This window comes from Plecotus auritus (assembly GCF_963455305.1).
Source record: "Plecotus auritus genome assembly, chromosome: 2".
In the NCBI taxonomy this organism is placed as follows: Eukaryota; Metazoa; Chordata; class Mammalia; order Chiroptera; family Vespertilionidae; genus Plecotus; species Plecotus auritus.
Window position 1 is genome coordinate 25224295 of NC_137771.1, and position 17014 is coordinate 25241308.

Here is a 17014-nt window from a genome sequence, read left to right on the forward strand (position 1 = left end):
CCTGGGGACCCACGCTCTTGTGGGGGGAGTCTGGACTCTCAGGCGGAGACTCGAGCTGGGGAAGGCGGAGGACTGAAAGCGCACATGCGCGCAAGGGCGGGGCTGACAGGAAGCCAAGACTGAGACTCCACCCCATCCAAGCTGAGCACAGAGGCTATTGCAATTTGGCAAGTCTAATCCTATAGGGCTGTCTCCAGCACCGGGCTTCTCCCAGCATAGACACAGCTGATCCTTACAGCCAACTGGCCTGGAGGTCAATTCTTCCCAGTGATACCAACAACAATAAAGACTTAATTACAACAAGGCTGTACACACAGTCCACAAAGGGGTGCACCAAGAGTGTCCACCTCAGGTTAACTGGGGAAGCAGACCCACTGGACCATATTGGAAACCTAGCACAAATATCTACCTTACCAACTCAGGGAATCAGTGAAAATGCGGGGTCAAAGAATCAGATCACAAACGAAAGAAATGGAGGAAAACAAACGACTGGATATAGAATTCAAAACCACCGTTATAAGACTTTTTAAGAATATCCTAGAAAAGGCCGATAAATATAACGAGACCCTCGAAGATATGAAAAAGGACCAACTAGAAATTAAACATACACTGACTGAAATAAAAAATATTATACAGAGACCCAGAAACAGAATAGAGGAACACAAGAATCAAGTCAAAGAATTGAAATACAAAGAAGCAAAAAACACTCAACCGAAAAAGCAAAAAGCAAAAAAAAAAAATCCAAAAAGTTGAAGATAATGTAAGAAGACTCTGGGACAACTTCAAGCGTACCAACATCAGAATTATGGGGGTGCCAGAAGAAGAGAGAGAGCAAGATACTGAAAACCTATTTGAAGAAATAATGACCGAAAACTTCCCCCACCTGGTGAAAGAAATAGACTTACAAGTCCAGGAAGCCCACAGAACCCCAAACAAAAGGAATCCAAAGAGGACCACACCAAGACACATCATAATTAAAATGCCAAGAGCAAAAGACAAAGAGAGAATATTAAAAGCAGCAAGAGAAAAACAGTTAATTACCTACAAGGGAGCACCCATACGACTGTCAGCTGACTTCTCAACAGAAACTATGCAGGCCAGACGGGAGTGGCAAGAAATTTTCAATGTGATGAATAGCAAGAACCTACAACCAAGATCACTCTACCCAGCAAAGCTATCATTCAGAATTGAAGGGCAGATAAAGAGCTTCACAGATAAGAAAAAGCTGAAGGAGTTCATCACCACCAAACCAGTATTATATGAAATGCTGAAAGGTATTCTTAAAGAAGAGGAAGAAGAAAAAAGTAAAGAGAAAAATTATGAACAACAAATACATATCTACCAACAAGCGAACCTAAAAATCAAGTGAATTAAAAACCTGAGGAGCAGAATAATCTGGTGAATATAATAGAATCAGGGGCATAGAAAGGGAGTGGACTGATAATTCTCAGGGGGAAAGGGGTATGGGGGGTTCATGAAGAGAATGGACAAAAATCATACACCTATGGATGAGGACAGTGGCGGGGAGGTAAGGGCAGAAGGTGGGGTGGGAAATGGGTGGAGGGGAGCTATGGGGGGAATAAGGAGAAATAATTGTAATTATCTGAATAAAGATTTATTTAAAAATAAATAAATAAAAATAAATTAAAAAAAAATAAAAAAATTTTAATAAAAAAAAGATTTTTAAAAAAATGGGCAGAGGACCTAAACAGATACTTCTCCAAAGAGGATATACAGATGGCCTACAGACATATGCAAAGATGCTAAATATCACTAATCATCTGGAAAATGCAAATTAAAACCACAATGACATATCACCTCACACCTGTCAGAATGTCTATCACCAATAAACCAACAAACAAATGTTGGCGTGCAGTGTTAATGGGAATGCAGATTGGTTCAGCCACTATGGAAAACAGTATGGAAGTTCCTCAAAAAATTAAAAACAGAACTGCCTTATGACCCAGCAATTCCACTTCTCAGTATATATCCGAAAAAAATCCAAAACACTAATTTGAAAAGATATATGTCCATTATAGCATTACTTACAATAGCCAAGATATGGAAGCAATCCAAGTGCCCATTAAAAGACAAGTGAGTAAAAAAGCTGTGGTACATACATACAATGGAATATTACTTGGCCATAAAAAATGAAATCTTACCATTTGTGGCAGCATTGATGGACCTAGACCGTACTATACTAAGTGAAATAAGTCAGAAAGAGAAAGACAAGTACCATATGATTTCACTTACATGCAAAATCTAAAGATCAAAATAAATGAACAAACAAAACAGAAACAGACTCATAAAGAGAACAAACTGATGGCTGCCAAAGGGAAGAGGGATAAGGGAGCTGGGTGAAAAAGGTGAAGGGATCAAGAAGTACAAATTGGGCTCTGGCTAGTGTGGCTCAGCTGGTTGGAGCATCATCCCGTATACCAAAAGGTTGCCAGTTTGATTCCTGGTCCGGGCACAGACCTAGGTTGCAGGTTTGGTCCCCTGGTCAGGCATATACAGAAGGCAGCCAATCAATGTTCTCTCTCTCTCTCTCTCAAAAAAAAAAAAAAACACAAAAAAAACCCCACAAACCACAAAAAAACCAACACAAATTGGTAGTAACAAAATAGTCATGGGGATGGAAAGCACAGCATAGGGAATATAGTCAATAATATTGTAATAACTATGTATGGTGCCAGGTGGGTACTTTAAAGATTGAGAATATCATCAAACTTCCCTCCCGCCCCCCCCTGAGAAGAGGTGCATGTCCCAGAGAGTTACCCATGCCTTCAAAGAATGTATAATTGTGCTATTTAAGTTGTCCCAGAGGAGGAGAAAAAGAAGAGTTTCTTCCTGACGCCTTTCCCAAAGCCAGAATCACCACAATGCCAAAATTTGGCAAAGAACGCAATAAAAAACACTATACAAATCTCTCTTATAAATGTAGGTGGAGAAAAATATTAACTTCAAGCAAATTAATTCAGCAAAATATTAAAAGAATAATGCATTCATATCCAGCAGGGTATCCCTATCGGGGTGGCCGGCCGGACCCCACCCATGCACAAATTCGTGCACTGGGCCTCTAGTCATCTAGGAATGCAAAGAGAGTTCACATAGAGAAATCCATTAATAGAATTCACCCTACCAATAGGTCAAAAGAGAAGAGAACACGTGGTCATCTTGAAAGATGCTTAAGAGGCATTTTATAAAATTAGCATCCATTCCTTATTTTTACAGAAAGTTCACTAAAAAGTGGAAGCATTATATAGCCAAGGGGCTTTGGTGGTAGACAGACCTGGATTCAAAGACTGGTGTCTACTTACCAGCTGATTGACTTTGGACAACTCACTTCGCTTCTCAGACCTCAGTTTCATCGTCTGAAAGATGATTATCATTCCATTTAAATGAATTAATGTAGAAAATCACATTGCACAGTGCCAAACATAAAGCAGCATTCAATCAGTGCAAGTTTCGTATTTTTGTTAATAATAAAAATAAAGAGTATTTCCTGGAAATAAAGAGTATTTCCTTAACATAATTTCTAAATCCATCTCTATCAAAAAAACAGGATTGTTAATATGAAATACCAGATAAAAGTTTGTATTGCATATAGTATTATACAAAAATGATTTTCTAGTAGATAGTTCTATATATGGGTATTGAGATAAAGACAGAAAAAAAAGGCAGGAAAAAATGTGGAAGGATATATTCCAAGATATTAATAGTTGCTTATCTCTGGGTAATAGAATTATGGGTGCTTTTTTCCATACTGAATTTTTAAAATGTAAATGCAATAGCAAATGTTAAATCACACAGAGATAGTAAAAAAGCAGAACTGTTGCTCCAGAAAACCAGACAAATTGGCCAATCTTTTCCCAAAAGGAAAGGAAATGGATTAAGAGCTAAAAATGATAAAGGGAGTGACAAGATTTGAGGATCAGAAAATGAATGTACAACCCAAGGCTTAGAGAGATTCTTAAGAGAGATACTGGAGTTACCAGAAGTCCAGTCAAAGCAATAACTGGAAATATTTTTTCCAGGAATAAAAAAAAGGTGTGCAAATCAAAAGTTTTACTATGTTCCAGCTAAACTCAATGAAAATAGAGTGCTACTGGTTAAATTTTATTTTCATCAGTAGGTTAAAGAATTATACACATGTGCATGCGCGCGCGCGCGTGTGTGTGCGTGTGTGGTCACACTCTTCTACACTGCTGATGTTTATCAGTGATTTCCGAGTGTTTTCAAACACTTTTGTACAGTTTCCTTCCATTTAGAAGTGAATTCCAAGTGGTTTCAAACACAAAGGAATGAAAATTCCTGACCTCAGACTTTCTGCAATACAACTATCAGAAGACAGGAAAGTTGAGTCACAAACCAATCATATCTTCTCAGATATGGAAAGGTAGAAACTATACCACTCACTTATCCTTTTTTAAAATTTACATTTATTGATTTCAGAGAGGAAGGGAGAGGGAGAAAGTGATAGAAACATCAATGATGAGAATCATTGATCAGCTGCCTCCTGCACGCCCCCTATTGGGGATCCATGTGCCCTGACCCCAATTAAACCGTGACCTCTTGGTTCATAAGTGGATGCTCAACCACTGAGCCTCACCGGCTCGGCCACTTATCCTTCTTGCAAAAGGTGAACCCCAGCTGAATGAGAGACAAATCAAAAGTAATTTCAAGAATGAAGAAGGTGTAGTATAAAAGGGTTCTAGGTCTTCATTTCCTCATCGCAGTTCTATCGTCCCTACAGCCTGACCCTAGTGCTTCCTAGCTCTTCTCCAGGACCAGGAAAGAGGTTGGCCAAGGCAACAAAATTTTTGCCGAGGCTGAGGGATGGAGGGTCCCTCTAAGACAGAAGAGGAGGTATGTTCTGCTTCCTACTAACTTTTTAAAAAGGGAAGACAAACGATTGAGGGACTTTCCACCTCTTTTTCCCTGGGAAAGCAAAGGCAAGGCAACTCACAGTTGGGTAGGGCAAAGACTTCCTGCGCCGTCAGGAGCGCCCATTGGCTCCCATGGACTCTCATCCTCATGGGCTCAGCGGCAAGGAGTCACCTGCACCCTCACTCCCCCCGCCTGGCCTTTGAGAAGGGGCTGGCCTGGGTGGGGATCACCGCGGTCGGGGACTTGGGGGTTCACTTCGCCTGCTGAAGAGACGCTGGGCGCCTGTTTGCGGCGGCGCTGGCATTGATTGCGGTTTCTTTGAGTGGCTGCGGGGTGTGGGGATGATCCCGTGGGGCGGGCGAAGGCTGCCTGGGGAGGGCGCGGGTACGGACTGGGACGGGAGCCGCACGGGGGCGCAGGGAGGCCCGGCGCGCGGGGTGGCCTTACCCCCGGGCCCGGTGGAGACCGTGACCTGCGCGTAGGTGGCTCCCGCGACGGCCGCCGGGCCCGAGACGCCGTTGAGCGCCGCCACGCGCACGGTGTAGCGCGCGCCGGGCCGCAGGTGGAGCAGCGTGGCCGCGCGCTCGCGGAGCCCGGCCTGGCGCGGCACGAAGGCCACGCGCGGCTCGCACGGCTCGCAGGCGCCCGGGCCCTCGCGGCCGCAGCGCAGGCACAGCAGCGAGTACGTGACATCCGAGCGGCCGCCCGAGTCGGCCGGCGGCAGCCAGCGCAGCCTCAGCGCCAGCGGCGAGCGGCTCAGGCTGTACTGCAGGTCCCGCGGCGCCGACGGCGGCCCTGGGCGGCACAGGGGCGGCGGGTCAGCCGCTAGTCTGGGGTGGGGGCGCGGGGCAGCGAGGGGGCGGGACGGGGCGCGAGGGGGCGGGACAGGGCGCGTGGGGGCCCAGCGAGGAGGCGGGACGGGGCGCGTGAGGCCCAGCGAGGGGGCGGGACGGGGCGCGTGAGGCCCAGCGAGGGGGCGGGACGGGGCGCGTGGGGCCCAGCGAGGGGGTAGGATGAGACAGTGGGGCGAGGTCAGTGGTGGGGTGGGCGGAGGTGAGTGAGGGGACGAGGATGGGGGTTTGGACGAGGGTGGAGAACAAAGTGAGTCCGCCTCCTGGCTGGAGAGGGAGGTGAGGTGAGGTAGGGGCGGATGGGGGCGGTCCACTCAGACCTCTGCCTAGAAGCCCCACCTCATCCCTCTGTCGGCATGCTCCCCGTTTTTCTGTGTTGTTTTTTTTTTCCAACCCAAAGCCCGGGCCCCCATTCCCACCCAGGCTCCCCTCCCTCCACCCTATCTAGCTTTCCTTTACCCTCCCCAGTGCGGAGCCCCCAGCCCTCCCTCACCAACACTTTGATCCGACTTTATAGACGCCCCCCACCCTCCGTGCGCAATGCGTTCCGGAGGGGGACTCACGGGTGCAGGAGGCCCAGGGCGGGTCGGTGGGCGAGCGCGCATAGCTGTCCTGGCACACGCAGAACGTGGAGGCGGTTTCCAGGGCCCGGCTGTGCTCTGGGCACGGGGAGCAGAGGGGCCGCCGGGAGGATACCTTGTAAAACCCTGGGGGACAGGCTGCAAGCAGGAGCCATGTGAGAAGGACGGGGGAGGGGCGTCCTCCACAGCTTCCTTCTCCCCCACTTTCCTGCCTGCCCTCATTAGGGTGGGGCTGATGTCCTCTAACTGTGGTGGGGAAAGTGGGAGAAAGGGCCTCAGCTACTCCAGCACTGCCCTGTGGGGTGGTAGCTCCTGACGGAGCAACCCCATACTACCTAACTCTTAGAGCTTAACGCATGCTAGAACACTGGTTTACTGCTAGTAATCCTTTTAATCCTCACAACAATCCGTGAGGTATGTGCTGGATCCCCATTTTAAGAATGAGGACACTAAGGCTCAGAGAGGTTAAGTAACTTGCCCAATGTCCCACAGCTAGTAAATGGTGGGATTCCAACCAGAGTCCCAATGCCCATGGGAAGAAAATGAGGCAAACGTTCCAGTCTTGGTGTGAGGACAGAAGAGAGGTGCTTCCACAGTTACCAAGGGACAGACACCCACACACTCCCAGCCACAGAGACCAACACTCTGACACACACAGGTTGTCAAAGCTCGTCCTCCCACCACTATTCCGGGTTAATGCGTCATAAAGCCTCAACTCACACACTGGGTTCCAGTTTGAAAATGGGGCCAGCCAGCTGGAGGGCAGGGGATTAGAAAGAGAGGATGGACAGTGCTGCTAGCTCTAGTCTTGACATCTTCTCAGTTACTTTGCTTCTCTCACCTCACCCAGAACACAGGTTGTTAAGAGCACAGGCTTTTAAAACTGAACAACCTGGATCTGCAGCCACGTGTTTGCTGTGTGGTCTTGGGCAATTAGGTTGACCTCTCTGAGCCTTGTGCAGAACACCTCCACAAGGTTTTTGGAGCATTAACTGAAATAAAACATGTAAACGGCTTAGCCAAGTAGAGACAACATTTACACAATAATGGTAGTAATTACTGTTCTCCCATCACCAGCCTGAAATGGAAACTGCTACACACCTACTTTAAGAAATGTGTCCCCCAGCTGGGCCAGGGAAGGAGGCAGTGGCTCCAGGCCCCTCCGCTCAGAGCCTGGGTGATTCTCCCTTGCTCCTTAGCTCCATCAGGGTTTCCCTGTCCCTCCCCTAAACTTAGCTGGTTATGGAAGGCTGGCTGCTCTCCAGCACCCAAAGGACATAATATAAAGGAAGGGATGAAGACTAGCCCTTGGGAAGGACGTTCAGCCTGCTTGGGAGAAGAGGGGCAGAGCTGAGGATTTCCATCATCCGGAAGGCTTAGGCTTGGGATGGTCCATCTTGCCTAGAATCCTGGGCAACCCAGTAGCCCAGGCTTCAGTAGCCCAGGAGCCTTTGGACCTCTCTGCCTCAGAACAAAGCATGGAACCCACTAACTTTGTGGTCTGTAGTGTAGTGAGCTGCAGTGACCCCAGCTGGGACTCAGAAGTCCTGGGTTCCCAGTGTCAGCTCTGCCACTTCCTTTGCCTCTCTGGTCTCAGGAAACCCTCAGTCAAATGAGAGATGGAGGCTGAGGGATGGAGGGTCCCTCTAAGACAGAAGAGGAGGTATGATTCTACTTCCTAATGACTTTTTTTTAAAGGGAAGACAAACGATTGAGGGACTTTCCACCTCTTTTAACAACCATGGCCTGCTCACCTCTGCTGTAAAATAAGAAAGGCGATCTGCTTGCAGGGCCTCGCAGCTGTCAGGAGAGAATGCTAGGAGCTCCCTTGCTCTGTGTGCATGTGAGCATCTGTGTCTCGGAGATGGGTGGTCCCATCAGGGACAGCATTGGTGATCTCTGCTTTGAGAGGCTTTGTTCAGAAGAGGTTTGTGTTGAGGGGCAGACTCAAGAAGGGACTCCTAACTGCTAGCCCCTCCCTCTCTTCCTCAAGGTCACAGTTGGAATTTCAGAGGTCATCTAGCTAAGCTGGCCCAGTCCTCCAGCAGCTTTCCTAGCCGTAGCTGTAGCCTTTGCTCCTATACTTTGTAGTGGGAGCCCACGCTGTTCTGAGACTGCAAGCAACACTGGCAGTTAGAAAGCGCTGCCTTATATTGAGCCCCAGTCGGTCTCCCTGTCTGTAGTCCCCCTAGTGCCACCACATCACAGCGTCTCAGTGTGCCCTGTGGAGCCTTGAAGGGCATCTGCTCCAAGGGTTCCTCTGCTCCAAGGGAGTCCTACAGAGATTTGGAGACACAGGTCAGACACCCTGATTTTCTCCCCAAGTCTCTCAACAGTTTCTCTAGTGGCTGGGAGAGGGGGAGCAAGAGTCAAGATCACTAAATAGAGAAACAAAGGCACATGGAAGGCATTCACTTTCTAAATACAATCTGACCATTTCACTTCCCCTCCAACAGCTCCACATGGCCATCACGCCACCCATGCCACCATGAACTCTTCCAACTCTGGGTCTTGTCCTATAATATCTTACACCCTTTCTCTCCTGGCAAACTCCCATGCTTCTCCAAACCCCAGTTTAAAATAATACCTCCCTGTGAAGCTTTCCTTGGCATCCTCCCCAGCTCCCTGCTCCCCAAGGCAGAGCTGATGCCATTAAAAGTGATCTTTGGTCTCAGCCTAAGGAGAGGGAACTCAGCACAGCTCCAGGGTGGGATTGGGTTTCTGAGTGTGTTGGGTGTATGTGTGTGATCTAAACCTCCCCCTCCAGCCCCGATCCATTCATTCAAATTTTTTTAAGCATCTACTATGAGCCAGGTGCTGTTCTAGGCTCTGGAGATGCAACAGGGAAACCAGGATGCTACTGTCCACTGGCACAGATGCCCTCCTCCCACCTTATAGAAAGAAGAGAGGCCGTCAGTTGGTAATTCCCTCAATATCTGGCCATCAAATCCACCTCTATCCACACACCCTCTCCTTCTTTCCTTCCAAGCCTAGTGGATCCTTCACTCTGGATCCCACCCCTTCATCTCCTCCCAGACTATATCCCATCAGTTACCTAACCTCCAAACTCTTACACTCGCCTTCTCTACTGGCTCTTCCCAGTGGCAGAACACAGGGGCGGAGCAAAAGAAGCGATCCATTTAGAGTACAGGCAGTAAGGCCCTGTCTATATAGTGTTTAAAAAACAATAAAACTAACTGAAACATGGTCTGCTTTTCTTAGCAACATGTGTCAGCTATTCTAACCCACAGCAGTAATAAAATACTTTTTCCCTCCTGAGGCAGACCGCTCCTACCACCCCCTCCTTGGTACCCCACTGGTTCCTTCCTTTATCATATAAGCAAAGCTCTCCGCTACAGCAAAAATCCACTCTCACCCCACACAGTGTCCCCAAGATACCACGCCCTGTCCTCCCCTTTCAAGCCCAGCCTTCTGGGAAGTTGTTGATATTCCGACTCACGCTCCTCTGCTCCCTTCATCCTTCAGCCTCCTGCAGCTGGTCGCCCTCTCCATCACTCAGCTGAGACTGCTCTCGCCAAGCAGACATGGTCCCATCCTCACCTTCCCTGACTGCTCCCCAGCACTGTAGGCCATTCCCTCCCAGACACCCCATCTCCCTTGGCTGCCATGAATTCACACTCTCCAACCTCTGATCACTGCCTTCCTTGTGGGCTCCATTTCTTACACTTCCTCTTAAATATCGCTGTTCTGTGAGACTTTATCATTGGCCTTTTGCTTCTTACCCCACACATTCTCCTTGATCTGTCCCAAACACACCCACAAATTCAAGTAGCATCTACCTCCCTGTTGCTGAGCTCCAGACCCACTTTCTAGCCACCCCCACTCAAATGCACCATGGACACCACGAATTCAACATGTGCACCCATGTCCTGTGTTCTCTGCCCCAGTGAATGACCCTCTGCCCATTCATTTCTCCAGAAGGATCGGAGTCAGAAAGGACTCCTGTATCACATGGCCACCAAGTGTTGTGGATGCTGTTTCATTGTCACAGCCATCCTCATCTCTCAATGATCTCTGCTGCTGCCGTGGTTCAGACCTTGTGCTCCTTCTCCTGGACTGTTGTATCCTTTTCCTTCCTCTCTTCTGGCCTCTAATTCTTCCTTCTCTAATCCTTTCTTTTTAATGGCCACTTGAGTGATCTTTTGAAAATACAAATCTGAACATGTCAGATTCCTTCTTCAAATATTCCCCAATGGTCTAAAGTATAAAGTCTATGCTCTTTATCCCAGTGTTCAAGACCCTTCAAGATTTGCCCTTACCCCCTCCCCAGCTTCATCACCCCTCCCATCCCCAAACGCCCTCTGTTCCAGCCATGCTGACTTTTGCCTAGCCCCAACCGTGCTACAGTCTCTCCTGCCTCCATGCTTCTGCACTCGATCTCTTAACTCGGAATGCTCTTGGCTGCCTCTGACTGGCATATTGTCAGTGACAGGTAGCCCATTCCCTATAATGTAACCAATGCCACTAGCCCATAGCTACCAGGGTGAGTCCTTCCTTATGCACAGTGAGTCACCATGGTGTAAGAGAAACAGCTTGAGAGTTAGGCAAATCTGGATTCAAACTCTGGTCCCCCATTTCCTAACTTTACGAATGTGTTAGTCTCTCTGAGCCTCTGTTTCCCCATTTGCAAAATAGAGATAATGATGACTAACTTTATTGCCATGAATAAATGGGAAGGCCTTGCAAGGCATTTATCATAGCGTCTGAAATATAGGCCCCTAATGTCCCTTTATTTGGAGTCAAATTCACCTCCTAGTAACTTCACTCATTGGTCCTAGCTGGACCCATTGGAAGCTCCACGAAAGCTCAGGACTTCCGGGCTCCCCAGCCCACGGCTTGTCCACCCCCCTCCTGCTTCTTTCGTCTAGGGCACCCACTCTCCCAATTGCCACCCGCGCGCTACACCCCCACGCCACACCCCCTAGTTCGCTGGATACCTTCACAGACGTCCCCGCGTTCCTGGAATCCGGCGCTGCAGCTGCAGCGGCCCACCGGCACCAGCCACTCGCCATCGGCCCCGCAGTGCATGCGCGGGGGGCTGCCGGGCTCCCCTTCCGAGTGCGCCACGCACGTTCCGGTGACCTCCACCAGCGTGGAGAAGGCGCTCTCGGCCGCGGTGGCCGGGAACGCCGCCAGGCCCCGCACCGTGGCGCGGCACTGCTTGTAGTAGACGCGCACCGAGACCAGCGCCACGCATGCGCCCACGTCCTGGAAGGCCAGGTGGAAACCCGGCCGGCTGAGCGGCCCCAGCTCGCGCACCTCGGTGTTCAGCTTCATCTTGCGCTCGCCTAGGTCGCCCTGGGTGAAGCTCTCGTCGGCTGCGATCGTGTCGATCTTGCGGGGCCGTCCGCTGCCTGGCCGGGGACGCCCCCGGCCCAGGTCGGCCTCGGTTTCCAGGTAGTAGACGTTGAAAGTCTCCTTGCAGGTGCCCGCGGCGCCGGGGATGCTGCTGCAGTCGCGCAGTGTGAACTGCAGCTCCACGAAGATGCGCTGCCCGCGGCCGCGGCTGATCCAGCCGGTCTGCAACCAGTTGTCCTGGCTGGGCTCCAGCACGTTGCACACCTGGTACGTGCGGATGGGACGGTCGTGCTCGTCCACACCGCTGATCTCCTCCCACTAAGGAGGAAGGACAAAGATGTGGGCAGCTCGGAGCCGGGCGCCCCTCATAGGTAGAGTCCCGGCGGTGACGGAGGCTGAAAACCCCCTGCCCCACCATTTCGCATTCCCCTCTCCCGCCTACCACGCTGGCCCCCACCACTCCCTATACACACCCCTGAGGTTATAAGATGCAAAGCAAGGTGAAACGTTGGAGACAACTGAGTCCAATTTTAAGTTTTATAGATGGGGCAACGGAAGCTTCGGAGTGACAGGGACTTGACTGGCTAAACACGTGGAGTTAGGAGCAGAGGGAGAAATGGTGCCTGGAGTCTCTCGGCTCTCCACCCGGCCTTTTCCATGACACCAACCTGCTGTCACATGCCACATCTCCCCATTCTGACCCTCTTTCCAAGCCTTTTTTAGAATTCCGAGTCTTGTTTATTCTATCCATCAATCAACAACATTGCTTGTATTATCTACCGTGTGTAAGGCCCTGTCTAGCACTGGCTCCATCCAGAGGCCACATTTCTGTTCCTAGATACAGACAGTTCTTGCCTCACTTATGTTTTTTGTTTGTTTGTTTTGTTTTTGTTTGTTCGTTTTTTTTACTGTCTCACTGAAGACTCAACGTTTTCTAATAGGCGATTGTGGCTTGAAGCCAGGGCTGCTGCAGACCACATGTTCCAAGGAGCATTTTGATGTGATGTAACCATGGGGAGCTAAAGGGACTGAGTCCTGGACCACCACAGGACTCACGGGGGTGACAGCGGGGGAAGGTTTACACTTACCCCATTGCTCGGCAGTGCAGTCCAGCCCAGTTCAACCTGGGAGGCTTTAGAATCCAGGAGGATGACTAGGGAGAGGGGAGAACAGAGATGTCAGAAAGCCAGAAGGTCAAGAGGGTGGACCTTTGGTGGGGTCACTGTAAATTTGCTAACTGAAGGGATGGTGAATGTGACAAAGAACACAGACAAGTTTTCTCCACTTCATACATCCCCAGAAGGCTCAAGTCCAGAGAGGGGTAGCCATATGATTAGGGAAGGAGCCTGTGTTCATTTCCTGTGGCTGCTGTAATAAGCCACCACAATTTGGCAGCTTATAAGAGCAGAAATTTATTCTCTTCTGGAGGTCAGAAGTTGAAAATCAGTTTCATGGATCTAAAGTCAGGGTGTCAAGAGGATGGGTTCCTTCTGGAGGTTCAGAGGGGAGAACCCATTTCCTTGACTTCTTCAGCTTCTAGTGGCCACCTTGATTCCTTGGCTTGTGGCCTCCTCCTCCATTTTCAACGTGCATCACTCCAGTCTCTGCTTCCGTTATCATACTGCCTTCTCCCCTGGCTCTGACTCCTCCCACATCCCATTTGCAATTATATCGGGCCCATCCAAATAATCCAGGATAATCTCTCCATCTCAGGTTCCTTAATCACATCTGATAAGCCTTTTACCATTTAGGATAGCATTCAAAGGTGTGGGGATCAGGATGTAGACATGTTGGGAGGAGCCATTATTCAGCCTGCCTCAGAGCCTATGACAAGTACTCTAAGGTTGCCTATAAAATTGGGGGGGGGTGTTGTCAGTGACACCCCCCCAGCCTTCCCAGGTTTTCTGAATTTTAACTAAGCATCAAGAAGAGGGAGACAGTGAGTATGTCAGAAGACACCTGTGTACAGCCCAGGATTCATGTAGACACAGGGGCTCTTCTGAGGTGTGGCGTCACCAGGGAGGAAACTTGAGCCTTTTTACTTTGACTTTTAGGGCCTCTGGGGATAACAAATAAAAATTTCTCATCTCCCCAGCCACCCCCTTTCCCAGGGCTGTCACCACCACTGCCTTTGAAAGAATGGCCGTGGTCCTTTTATATATAAAACCATGACCCCTCCTGCACCAGAGAGGCTTGGAGTCATTTCCCCGCCCCCAGGAGGCATTGGCTCAGAAGTCTGAATTCTGCTCTCAGTATGGGTCCCAGAAAAGCACAGGTTTGGACAGCATAGCAGCAGCTCAGAGACAGGAGCCCAAACCACAGACAAATCTTGTAAGATTACTCATCTGGAGCTTACGCAAGGGATGGGGCTCCAAAGTGAGGGCCTCTACAGGTTTGGCCCCAAAGGCATCAGCGACAGTAGGCAGCAGCGGATTTCAATATAACTGACAGCACATAGGAAATTTCATATTGGAAAGCCTCAGAAATTCAGCGCCCCAACCAACCTCACCGTTAAAGCCTCAAATCCCAACTCCTCAGGATTATGCACCTGGATATGACGCCTCTGTATTCAACTAAGCATACAGCTCCCCCAAATTCAGAATCAGATGCAAGGCTCTGGTACCGCGGGCAGCCCCAAACCCGCAACAAGGACCCAGATTCAGCACTGCGGACAGCTCCATGATCCATCTCTCTCTCTCTCTCTCTCTCTCTCTCTCTCTCTCTCTCTCTCACACACACACACACACACACACACACCACCACCACCACCACCACCACCACCACCACCACCACCACCACCACCAACAGCAGCAGCGTTCCACCTCCAGTTGGCTGCACAGTGGTCCCTTAGCCCCCGCTGTTCGGGCTGCATCTCGTCCCCCCATACTCCTATCTCACCTCGGCATCCCCCTTCTCTTCTGCTCTCTTCTTCTCCCCACCTCCACACCTCCCACCTCCAATTGCTCAGCCGGTCTGTCTCACGGCCCCTGGACCACCGCCTCTGGCTCCCACAGTTCCTGGTGTCTTTCTTCCCCAGCCTCCCAGGTCTCCAGACCCGGAGCTCCTCGATGCCCCTCTCTTTTCTATTGCTTAGCCACCTTTTTCTCTGTCTCTCCAGTTCTTTGCTTCCCGCGCCCGCTTGCTTCAAACCCCAATACCGACTCCAGTCTCTCCATAGGACTCCTTCGCCAGCACTCCCGCTTTTCAGCCCCCTATCTTTTGGCACCCCAGGCTCCAAGAACAGCCGCCAGTCTCACCTTCCTCGGCGGTCCCGAGCCTCCCTGGTCCCAAAAGCAACGCGAGAGAAAGTGGCATCAGGCAAATGAACTGGCGCAGCGGATGTGGGCCGGCGCCGGTCTCCATGGTCCGCAGACCGAGCTGTCAGTGCGGCGCGGCTCAAGCCGCGCCAGCCCCAGCACCGCTGAGCAGTGCCCCCAGACCCCCGGCGCCAGCTGGGGGCGGGACCTCACCGGTTACCGTCATCCATGGGAACCAATCACTAGGCATCGCCGCTGGAGCTCCACTAATCACCGTCAGCAGAGGGTAGAGGGGCGGAGTTTCATAGGCCAGGGGCGGAACAGCGAACTAGATAGGGGAAAGGAAGGGGTCCCTCCAGTCTTCAAACTGTGGGGGTGGGGTAGTGCTGAGCGCTGGCTGGGCTCCTGGGGAGGAGGATGAACTGGAGTCCGTAGTCCAGAGGGCTAAACCTTAGCCCCTCATTACTGAGAAGTAAATAATGTGGGCGTGGCTTAAAAAGGGGCGAAACTCGGGGAGACAGCGACACTTGCAGCCTCTGAGCTAGCCTGGAAGGCCCCTTGTTCCCAGGACCTGCAGGGGTTTTGATGTTCTGACCCCAAGCCCTGGGAACTCCTCTTTCTCCAGGCCTTGGCTTCTTCCAGTGTCTGCGGTTCCCGGTGTCTCCTGGCTGGATCCGGCTCCCTTAGCTCCCCGCCCTCGTCACACACACACACACACACACACACACACACACACACCATACACACCATACACACCCCGGCCGGAGGAAGGGGCCAACCCCGCCCCCCGGGAGCTGCTTGAGAAGAGAGCAAAGTGGGAAAGACTCCCACCCTACCAGCCACACTTCTGAAGCTGGGAAACCATGTGGATGCCGGGATAGGGCGGTGGTAGATTTTGCATCAACGATCAATTTCACGGGCTCTTGCTCTTGCTGCCAGGACACAGGCAGCACTCTCCACAGCCAACCGTGTCCCCAGTCGGCTCCGAGCCTGGAGTTACCCCTTTGCTAATCCCTCTCCGCCCACCCCAGGGGACTGGCGAAGCGCGCTGCGGCCGGGACTACCAGGCTTCTGCTAGAGAGGCGGAGCAATCCTCGGCGAGTTCAACCAGCATTGGAGAAGCCGCGAGGAAACACGACCTCTACCTAGTGAAGGTCATTTGTGCCAGCGGAGGGTTTAAGGCGTTGGTATGGGAAGGGTTGGCCCTCGTCTAGGACGAGGGAGGCGGCTATTGAGCGCCACCATCTGGGCTGAACTTGAACGGAGAAAGCTCCACCCACCCTGTGGCTTTTCAGAGCTCTTTTTTGGGGGCCCCAAACCCCTCTCCCTTTGGTAGCTGAAGAAGCCTTGAGAACGAATGTGAGTCTTGTGTCTACGTGACCTGTTGGCTTGAGTGTCTCTGCATTTTGCATGTGTGTATTCCTCACCCTCCCACCAACACTTACTGGGTCCCACGCTCTGTGCTGAGGATACTGCGGCCAATCGCCCTGTTTCTGCCACCATCCATACTTCCTCAAGCATACGTGTAATTAAATTTTTTGGCATTGTAGACCACTAGCCATGTACAAGCTGCTTTCATGTGTCATTTCTCTCTCTCTCTCTCTCTCTCTCTCTCTCTCTCTCTCTCTCTCTCTCTCTGTGTGTGTGTGTGTGTGTGTGTGTGTGTGTGTATAGTATGTTTACAAGCACACTTGCTTGCTCACAGACATACTCGCTGGGCAATAGCCATAGAAGGGGCTAGGAGGATAGGGCTTCTTTGCCTGTAGACAGGAAGGCCATCAGGAAGGGCTAGGGCTGGGACCCGCTGGAGACGGAAGCCCGCCGAGGCAGCAGAAGGCGGTGTGTGGTCTGGCCGGTCCTCGGATGCTGACAGGGCCTCTGAAATCAGATCTACCTGACTTACACCCGCACCTGCTCCCCATTTTCATTCTCCTCACGCTCGCTTCCCCCTCCCCCTGCCCCCCAGCGCTAGGAGATGGTATTTTTAGAAGCTGCTTAGAGACCCAGGACTCCTTTCATTTCAAAATGAGTCTTCATTCCGTCACTGCTCACCCTCTCTTCAAACCCAGGTCCCATGCCCTCTGCAGTCGCTAAGCGCCAGCTATGGCATCTTCCC

At 50.9% G+C, this 17014-nt stretch overlaps 1 protein-coding gene across 4 annotated transcripts in view; it reads right to left on the minus strand.

The window, feature by feature from the left end:
• The window catches only part of EPHA10 (EPH receptor A10), a 39634-nt gene extending 24526 nt beyond the window's left edge, over positions 1-15108 (minus strand). For 2 of the 4 annotated variants that reach the window (XM_080657440.1, XM_080657439.1), the window contains exons 1-5: positions 14899-15108; positions 12730-12794; positions 11281-11959; positions 6305-6460; positions 5338-5685 (exon numbers count right to left, since the gene is read on the minus strand). In XM_080657440.1, coding sequence (XP_080513566.1) covers positions 5338-5685; positions 6305-6460; positions 11281-11959; positions 12730-12794; positions 14899-15004 — 1354 coding nt within the window. In that variant the 5' untranslated portion in view covers positions 15005-15108. The remainder of the gene's footprint in view (positions 1-5337; positions 5686-6304; positions 6461-11280; positions 11960-12729; positions 12795-14898) is intronic. The other 2 variants (XM_080657442.1, XM_080657441.1) reach the window with 1 other exon arrangement.
• Between the last annotated feature and the right edge of the window lie 1906 nt (positions 15109-17014).